At 37.2% G+C, this 9587-nt stretch overlaps 1 protein-coding gene across 1 annotated transcript; it reads right to left on the reverse strand.

Moving 5' to 3' along the window:
* Window positions 1–124: 124 nt before the first annotated feature.
* On the reverse strand, window positions 125–4384 carry LOC145111983 (translation initiation factor). Its single transcript, XM_079048390.1, has 7 exons — window positions 4157–4384; window positions 2375–2480; window positions 1863–2140; window positions 1231–1633; window positions 1070–1143; window positions 853–977; window positions 125–710 (listed from the first exon to the last, which is right to left on the reverse strand). The coding sequence occupies exons 1-7, from the start codon at window positions 4234–4236 to the stop codon at window positions 316–318; spliced, it is 1461 nt and encodes a 486-aa protein (XP_078904516.1). The 5' UTR covers window positions 4237–4384; the 3' UTR covers window positions 125–315.
* Between the last annotated feature and the right edge of the window lie 5203 nt (window positions 4385–9587).

Consider the following 9587-nt stretch of genomic DNA (forward strand, 5'->3'; position numbering starts at 1 on the left):
GTTACCAGTGACTTATACAAGAAGCCCAATACACACTGGCACTGCACACACACACACACGGTGGACTGATTTTTTACAAGTGTACCACCGCAGAAACAATTGTGCTACGCCTTGGGGGCAATAATTAATTACTAGTCTTAATGTATAGAATATATAGGCAGCCACATCAATAAATAATACATGGGTCTTAGTACTTCTAAATACTTATAAAAGTTAACCGGTCTAAAAAAAACATGGGGATTCTAGAAAAAATAAAAAAGCTATTGCAATGCAACCGCTTATAAATGTTGTAACATCATAATGATTGATTTCATATTAAACCATCTCATCCTTCCCTGTTACCTCTTCACTCTTACTCTCGTCCACCTTATTATCCTCATCATCATTTTTACCATCACCATCATCCTTGTCATCATCATCATTTTTATCATCACCATCATCATTTTTATCATCATCATCATTTTTATCATCGCCATCTTTGTCATCACCTTCTTCCTGATCATCACCATCAGCATCTTCATTATCAGAGTCCTCTGAATCATCAGAGTCTTCTGATGATTCATCACCATCACTCTGGACATCTACTATAGGTTTAGGTGGGGCCACAAAATTGAATGTTGATCTTCTGCGTGAACCCACAACAATGTTGCTTGTGTCAATTCCTTCCAGCTCTTTCGCCTTTTCTTTTCTCCGTTTCACTTCTTTCATTTCTAACCAAACAAATAATCATTCTCATTCATTAATATTTCATCAACATGCATCATCTCCGTGAAAAAGACGTGAATACCCTCCTCATTCTCATCCTCGTCATCAAAAATAGCCCTAGAAACCTTAATTAATTTAAATACAAACCTTTTTCACTAGGGTTTGAAGATAACCCTTCTTTTGACAGAATCTCTTTCAGTTCCTTTACTAAGATCGCCTCACGTTGCTCCTCAGGAGCTTGCTTAGCTTTCCGGTATACTGTAGGGGCAACACTGTCAATAAAAAAAAAAGTTAAAAAGTTAGAAAAAACCCATAAACATGCAGTTATCTTGTTTAATATGTCTAAAAGAGGAAATAAAATTACATCATCCCACAAGCTTTAATAATCGATTTGAGTCGCTCCACTTTCTTTCCATAAACAGGTGCTACCACTTCCTTCTGTTAGTTATAAGATTTCAATTTAACTTATATGTAAAAAAATAATCAAAATATTTATAATAATAGAAAAAAGAATGATATACCGACTTTTTCAGATTTTTCAGCAGAGGATTCGGATTTTTCACCCGAAGAATCCTCGTCAGCATCTTTTACATTTTTCTTCTTAACAGATGTTTCTTCAGCATTTTTCATCTTTTTTTTCTTCGGTTGCTCGGTTTCTTGAGCAGGTTTTTTACGTTTCTTGGGTGCTTCAGATTTTTGAGGTTTTGTTTTTGGAGCCGATTTCTTTTTTGGTTTTACTTCAACTTCTTTCTCTTCACTTTCACTATGTGAAGAATCAGCATCATCTGATTTATTTGGTGTGTCATTTTGAGAATTTAAAACCTCGTCTAATTGTTTACTTATTAGTTTCTTAAAAGGGTCAAGAGAGAATTTTTCTAGTTCAAGATCTTCCTCTATAAGCCGACGTACACCCGCCACAGTAAGTTCCCTGAAAAAAATAATTATTATGAATCTGTAAAATTACCAAAACAAAACAAAAAGTCTTAACAGAAATCATGTCAGATGTCAGTTAATGATTTGCAAAAAGGGTTATTCTTTCAGCAACCCTTGAGTGGCCCACACTGTATATATGGGCCTACAACGAGCCCAATCCACATTGGAAATGAAACCCCAAAGAAAAATATAAAGTGAAATAATTTGGTATATAAGTTACATACTCGGATTTAGATCGAAAGTATGTTGCCTTTTTCCAAATGGCCTTCTTTATCATGTCTTCAGTGGGTATTTTGTCCTGAGTTTTAGGTTTTTCAGATTTGGCTGATTTGTTTCCTGATAAGAGGCCCATTACAGGGGAGTCTTCAATTTTATCTTCATCATCACCTGTTACTTTTTGCTCTTTGGGTTGCTCTTCCACTTCCTCTTCCTCTTCCTTTTTAACCTTCTCTGATTTAATTTGTTTGGAAACATTGTCCTCACCTTCTATGTCACTCAATAACTACCAGTAAAAAGCAAATCACACTATGAAACCCTAAAACATATATAAAATATCTCTAACATACCATATTAAATCAACAGTATGTATCTTCACACTATGGATGAAGTACCATATTTCACATTAAGAAAATAGGAAAAGTCCAAACACAAAAATACTTGGAAAGAAGTTATCATATTTATAATTTATTCCTACCCAAAGTGAATATTACAAAAAATTATAAGAAGAGGTAGGTACCTTCTCCAACAATTGTTTAACATATTTCTTATGTTTATCCAATGCATATGTATCTAAAGCCAGATCTTTCTCCAATAATCTTCGAACTCCCTCAAAAGTTAAAGAGCTGTCTCCAGAAAGGAAAAAGGAAAACATATATATTAGAGACATTTCATGGCTATCAGAACTTATCATTTTATACAAGACAAATAACAAACAAAAAAACTCAAGGCTGTAACACATGCAGAATTTTCCTTTAGGTTTTTAATTTTATGTATAAGCAAGTCAAAATCAAGAACTCATTCAAGGGATCTCTGGATGTCTACATGCAATCCTTTTTGTTTTTGTAAACTCAATATCTTTCAAAATATTCATGCATCCGACTCAAAATCCTATTTTTTTTTCTGTGTCTTTGTTTATAAAACTTGTTAGAAAAGGACCAACATGCTCTCATGCCTATCTATCAACTCTCATTGATGCAATGTCTGAGAGGGTAGCAAATGAAACCATTTCCAATTCAGATTATTTCACTCGCTTTTTGGGAATTCCTAATAAGTTGATTAGAAAAAGGTGAAAGCTTGAGTTGCACAAGGGTAATAGAGGAAAGCTACCCGCGTTTTGGCACAAGGGTTTGATTCTATCATAGTAGCCATAGAAAAGAGATAGACTCTATGGCCAGTGATCAACTCATGGGTACTTTAGAAGCCTAATTGATAAAAAAACTGAAGAAAAGAGAGAAATAACCATTGAAGCAAGCTTTGTATTCAAAGAAAGATACAAGAGCTAGTAGTGCTTTTTGAGGGCAAGAACAATGAAAAGAAAAGGGAGCCCGCATACATGTCAATAAAGAGAATGAAGGCCAATCTTATAGAGTTGGGAAGCATGTCATGAATGTTTTTCCAAATAAAGCAACATCACAACGTAAGAAGCCTTTACAATTTATTCATATAGATTTATATGGACATATTGCTCCACCCTCTAGTTGTAAAGGTAAGTATTTCATCCTCTTTATTAGTGATTGTTTTCGATAGACTTTGGTGTATTTTCTAAAAGAAAACATTACAAGCTTTCAATTGTTGTCAAAAGACTTGGTTACTCCATTCCTAACGCCACCTAATTCAAAAAGAATTGGTTTTTTAAACCAAAAAATCAATTCTTTGGTTTTTCCGGTTTTAGCACACCCCTAATTGTATGACACTAATTACTCCCATGCTCCCACTAATCATGAAATTCATTAGATAAACCTCCATTATTATGATGCCAGTATAGGGAGGAAGATTAAGTGTACAACGGCTAAAGCAATCACCATTGAAAAGGGTTTCTCATCAAACATACAGTTTTTCTAAACAGAAGACGTGTATCTGCCACATAACCCTAGAAGGACAACTTATTTCATATCAATTTTGACGAAGAACATGTACCCAACTCTAGCATGTGACTTTGTTACCATTGCACTGCAACATCTTCTTTTAATATTCTTAATATTAAAACTATGAAGCCATGAAACAGCACAAAAGCACAGAGTCGCTACTTGATGCAAGCAAACATGAATACTGAATTACTGAAATGCGTAAAAGAAATAGCAAGACCTAAGTGCTAACAGAAGCAACATATTTGTCCCCTTGAAGGACACGATTTAGACCTCATAGCTACTTGTGCAGTCGTCATTTCTTCTACTAAATTAGCCCAATCACACACGCTAAAACACAAGTGATGGAGAGGGAGACAGGCACAGAGCATTTAGGAGACGGGCGACACCCACATAACATGCGCAATAAGAAAGAGGAAAGGGGGGGGACATACTCGGCTAGGTCTCTGAAATGTTGAACGCGAGAGTGCATAGCTTGCTGCACGCGAGACTCGATACTCTCCTCCTCCTTCATTCTTCTGATTCTGACTACGTTTTGGCTGATTTCTATGGTTAAAGAAGAATCGGGGATATGCTGCTGGTTTCCTTGGGAAGCAGTATGAACCGACTCAAGTAATGTAGACTGATTGTCCCCAGCCCTAGGATCCCGGTTTCGGTCCTCTGCAGCTGGAGCTTGTCAACAAAACATTTGCTAAATTACTACTTTAGTCCTTATTGTTTGTTGTTTAATGTATTTGTCCTTAAAACATAGTTTCCTCTCACTTTTAGACCTTCAATCGTCATCTACTTAGGGGTGAGCAAAAAAACCGGGTAACTGTTTTCGGAACCGGAACTGCCTTAGAACCGCCGGTTCCGAAACCGAAACCGCCTTAAGTGGTTCCGGTTCCGGTTCTCATTTTTTCGGAACCGCTGTGACATCCCCAATTTCACGGCCAGAAAAGACCGATTTGTTTATGATTTATTTGAAAATCAGAGTATACTTTTAAAGAAATATGTTGCGAAATTTGTTCCCAAAAATATGATAAAGAATTTATCAAAGTATTTATGAAGAAATGTATTTTCATTATATTAAAAACCTCGGAATGTCATTATCAATACATATCAAAAGCATAAACAGAAACAACATAGGTCTTACAACATCTATTTATTCTAGTGGCCTATAATCCATTAATCTCTCATCAGATCATCACTCCTGTGCTCCCTTACCACTACCTGTAATGCAATAAACTGAGTGAGTCAGGCTTGGGAGCCTGGTGAGCACATAGGGTTTTCAACCTACAATATTTAAGTTCATTAATTTCCTCAAATCATTCAACCCGATTACTCGTTCCTCAAATAAACACCTACAGGTTGCGAGCCTGCTAGTGTTCCACTAGACTGTCTAGAATAGTCTGTGGTCGTCATCTATACTTCCTAGATGACTGGATCATCGTAAACATCGAGGTCTCTCATCATTTTATTTCATCACACATCAACTATTTCATCTACCCATGTTCTACCCAACATATTCGTAGATATAAAATAAATATACAGTTTAAATCATTTAAAACATGTATAAATCGTTCATCCAGCATAGATATCAAGAACACATATAATATGCACACATAGCACATAATTTATATTAAATACTTCATATTTATGTGTAAGATGAAAGTAACTATGCACTCACTTGTTAAAGTGGTGATTCCAACTTGGACAGCGTTTCGCTTCTTCACAATATAATTTCCTTCGACGAAACCTAGTATTATTACCACTAGATTTTAGTCTAATATTTATCACGACTAATTACGAGCGTTATTATTTTATAAGTGTTAAATAATACTTTTCAACCACTATGTACAGATAGGAGCCAGACATGAAACACCGGAGGGCATGACCATTTTGGCATTATAGCATTTATGAAATCCAACAACCCTATGCGGCCCTTCAAACCAGATTCTCCGTACCGCGAGTAGTTAAAAAATATTATAATAACACATTTTTATATAATATTTTATAATATATATATATATATATATATATATATATATATATATATTGTTTATAAGTTTATGACAAAACTACAAATTTGGTCCCTGTGATTTGTCAAAAACTGTGGATGAGGTCCAAAAAGATTTCAACTTGCACCATTAGTCCAAAATGAAAATTTTCTTGTGGATTTGGTCCCTTAAAAATTTGAAAAGACTATCATACCCTTTTAATTTCTTTTCTATATTTTCTGATATTTATTTCTATATTTCTAGAATTAAGAAAAATAAAAAATCCCACCATATCTCTAACCCACCGGACACCCCCTCCCCCACGCACCCACCCCCCCCCCCCCCCGATTTTCTAGAAACCCAAAATTTGAATGCATACAAAGCAAATCAAAAACCCAAAACATGAAGCTTTTGAGAAAACCCATCTAATTGTTAACAACTTTAACCCACAGAAGATGAAGTGATCGGTTGTTACGATTTTGGAGCCTATTGCGATTTTGTGAAAACCCAGAAAATCGAAAATTAGATGTAGCAAAATCGAACTCCTCCGCTGCCCCCTGATTCGAAGCTATTACGATTAATCCTTATTGTTGCAGCGTCGTTGGTTGGATGTGGTGAAGGATTACAACTATGAGATCCTTTATCACCCAGGGAAGGTCAATGTGGTGGCCGATGCTCTCAGCCGCAAGGCGGTAGCGGCACCGATTCGGGATATATGTGATGGGTTTTGAGCATTCTAACACTTCCTAAGTGTACATGCAACCCTAATAACCTTGGATCTATGTTTGTCTAATTATCATGCAAAGTTGAATTCCAAGGTTATATTCCTATCTAGCATACATGGGGGGACATTTTTAACTTGAATGAAAGATAGAATAACTTACCTTGTTTTGATTATGATCCTTGAAACCTTGTGAGCCTAGCACCCCAAGTGGGATGCCTCAAATGCTTCACACAACATCAAATGCAAAGGAGTAAACTTTGAGAGAACCTTACACTTGCAAAATCGGCTCTAGCCCTCTTGTTTCTTAGTGTCGCCGATTTTGGGGAGAACACCTTTGTTTATATAGTGTGTTGCATTAGGTAAACCCTAATGTAACATGACTCTTCATTTCATGATCCATGGGTTAACTCCATGGAGCATCCATGGAGCATCCTATGGGTGGAACCCAACTTGATAATCCATGGAGCCTCTTAGCCCACTATATAAGATATGGAAGATTTACATAATCTACCCATATATTTAATTAGTTATCTTTTGATCACTTAATTAATTCTTGATTAAACTAATTAAATAATATTATTAATATATTAGAACTTATAATATATTAATAAACCATAAGTGTTATTTCTCTCATTTTAGTTTATCCAATTGCATGGTGCCATGCAACCCAAATGAACCATGCCGGGTCGGGTCAAGTACATACCAGAAATAGTTATGGACTTAGACACCTTATCCAACAGTCTCCCACTTGGATAAGTAAAATAACTATAACTGCAAGTATGACTTCAGGAACCGATCAGCAATCGTAGCTCTTTCAAGGTCTCTCGGAACTGAGAAGATGATGATACGCCATTTAAGATAAGTGATCATATAATCCTCTGTTCTAGATATCAGCCGGACAAATACATGGAACAATGTCTTACTTATTGTCCAACAGTTTGTTTCCCGATTTCCGATTTGTTTGACAAAGAACTTAATTGAACACATCAACTTAGTTCTGACCGGGCCCGGTACATAGGTCAAAACAAAATCATCGAGGGGCCCAGATATCAGCTTCTAATCCAAGAAGGAACAGATAAACTTCGACTCATATGTTTGTTCTACTACTCATTGAATTATACACAAGAGCACGTTTTATAACATCGAGTTACCAATGCGTTTCCATACAATCAATGCATAATCAACTCATAAGTAACAAATCATATCTCTAGGTTTGAAGACTTATATGATATTACCGTCTCACGATCACTCAAGATAAATTCCATGAAGTGATTCCAGTGAGCGTGGGTTGAGTCCAATGCTCAGAACTTATGAGCACTCATGAGTGTTGTAGCCATGTCCAACAACTTAGACCTTTGCAAACAATCATGACAGTCTTGATTCATACCTACTTCCGACATATGACCGACTGTGGAGGTTCGAATAATATGATATACCAAACATAATTATTCTGGAAGTCAAAACATGCAAAAGAAATATATTAAACGATCAACAAGAGATAGCAACACTTTACTCATAAATAAAACACCTTTTATTCATCATCTAATGTCAATTACACTTTACAAATTTCAAGGTTATCTAACTACTAAATCTAATATCATCCTTCAGCCCTATGCTCCGAGCATGCTGGAGATGCTTAACCCGAGTCAGTCCCTTCGTGAGGGGATTTGCTGGATTCTCATCCGATGATACCCTCTTTGCCACAAGGAGTCCTTCTTCTATTCGATGTCTGATGAAATGGTATTTTCTGTCGATGTGTCTGGATCTCCCGTGATCCCTTGGTTCCTTGGCTAAGGCAACTGCACTTTCACTATCACAGAAAATTTCCATTGGCTCTTTAATAGCTGGTACAACTCCAAGATCTCCAATGAAGTTCTTCAGCCATATCGCCTCCTTTGCTGCCTCGCTAGCTGCTATATACTCTGATTCGCAAGTTGAATCAGCCACTGTCTCTTGCTTGGAACTCTTCCAAGAAATTGCTCCCCCGTTTAAGGTAAAGGCCCAGCCTGACTGAGAGCGGAAATTATCCCTATCAGTCTGAAAGCTAGCATCACTATACCCTACAAATCTCAAGTCTTCACTCCCACCGAGGGTAAGGACCCAGTCCTTAGTCCTCCGTAGGTACTTGAGGATATTCTTTACCGCAGTCCAGTGTGCCTTGCCAGGGTTCCCCTGATACCTGCTAACCATGCTCAGAGCAAAGGCTACATCAGGTCGAGTACACGTCATAGCATACATGATCGATCCTACAGCCGAAGCATAAGGTATTCGACTCATTTCTGCTATCTCAGCCTCAGTACTAGGGCTTTGTGTTTTACTCAATCTGGCGTTACTCTGGATGGGTAACTCTCCTTTCTTGGAGTCCTGCATGCCGAATCTCTTCAGCACCTTATCCAAGTAGGTACTCTGACTAAGTCCAATTAGTCTTTTACTCCGGTCTCTCAAGATCCTTATCCCTAGAATATAGGCAGCTTCTCCTAGGTCCTTCATAGAGAAACACTTCCCAAGCCAGGACTTAACTTCCTGCAGAGTTGGGATGTCATTTCCTATGAGTAGTATGTCATCCATATATAATACCAAAAAGCTAACTATACTCCCACTAGCCTTGACATATACACAAGATTCATCTTCACTCCTAGAAAAGCCAAATTCTTTGACTTTCTCATCAAAGCAAAGATTCCATCTGCGAGGTGTTTGCTTTAACCCATAAATGGATTTCTCAAGCTTACACACTCTATTAAGGTACTCTGTATTGACAAAACCCTCTGGCTGACTGATGTAAACATCCTCAGCCAACTTTCCATTAAGGAAAGCGGTTTTGACATCCATTTGCCATATTTCATAGTCATGAAATGCAACTATGGCTAACAGAACCCTAATAGACTTAATCTTGGCCACTGGAGAAAAGGTCTCATCATAATCAACTCCCGGAGTTTGTGAGAAACCCTTTGCAACCAGTCGTGCCTTATAAGTGTGTACATTACCATCCATGTCGGTCTTCTTCTTGAAGATCCATTTGCACCCTACAGTCTTACGACCTGGTACATTCTCAACCAAGTTCCAAACTTGATTGTCATACATGGACTGTATCTCGTTGTCCGTTGCCTCTTTCCACTTGGCTGACTCAAGGCCTGCCATGGCTTCCGCGTAACTGTTAGGTTC

Source organism: Lactuca virosa, chromosome 1 (assembly GCF_052849685.1).
Source record: "Lactuca virosa cultivar CGN04683 chromosome 1, Lactuca_virosa_CGN04683_v6, whole genome shotgun sequence".
Taxonomy (NCBI): Eukaryota; Viridiplantae; Streptophyta; class Magnoliopsida; order Asterales; family Asteraceae; genus Lactuca; species Lactuca virosa.

Coding starts and splice junctions, on each gene's coding strand:
- LOC145111983 (XM_079048390.1), bottom strand. CDS start 4,236: ATGAAGGAGGAGGAGAGTATCGAGTCTCGCGTGCAGCAAGCTATGCAC. Junction 1,144..1,230: donor CTGCTGAAAAATCTGAAAAA/GTCGGTATATCA, acceptor TATAACTAACAG/AAGGAAGTGGTAGCACCTGT. Junction 978..1,069: donor ATTAAAGCTTGTGGGATGAT/GTAATTTTATTT, acceptor TTTTATTGACAG/TGTTGCCCCTACAGTATACC.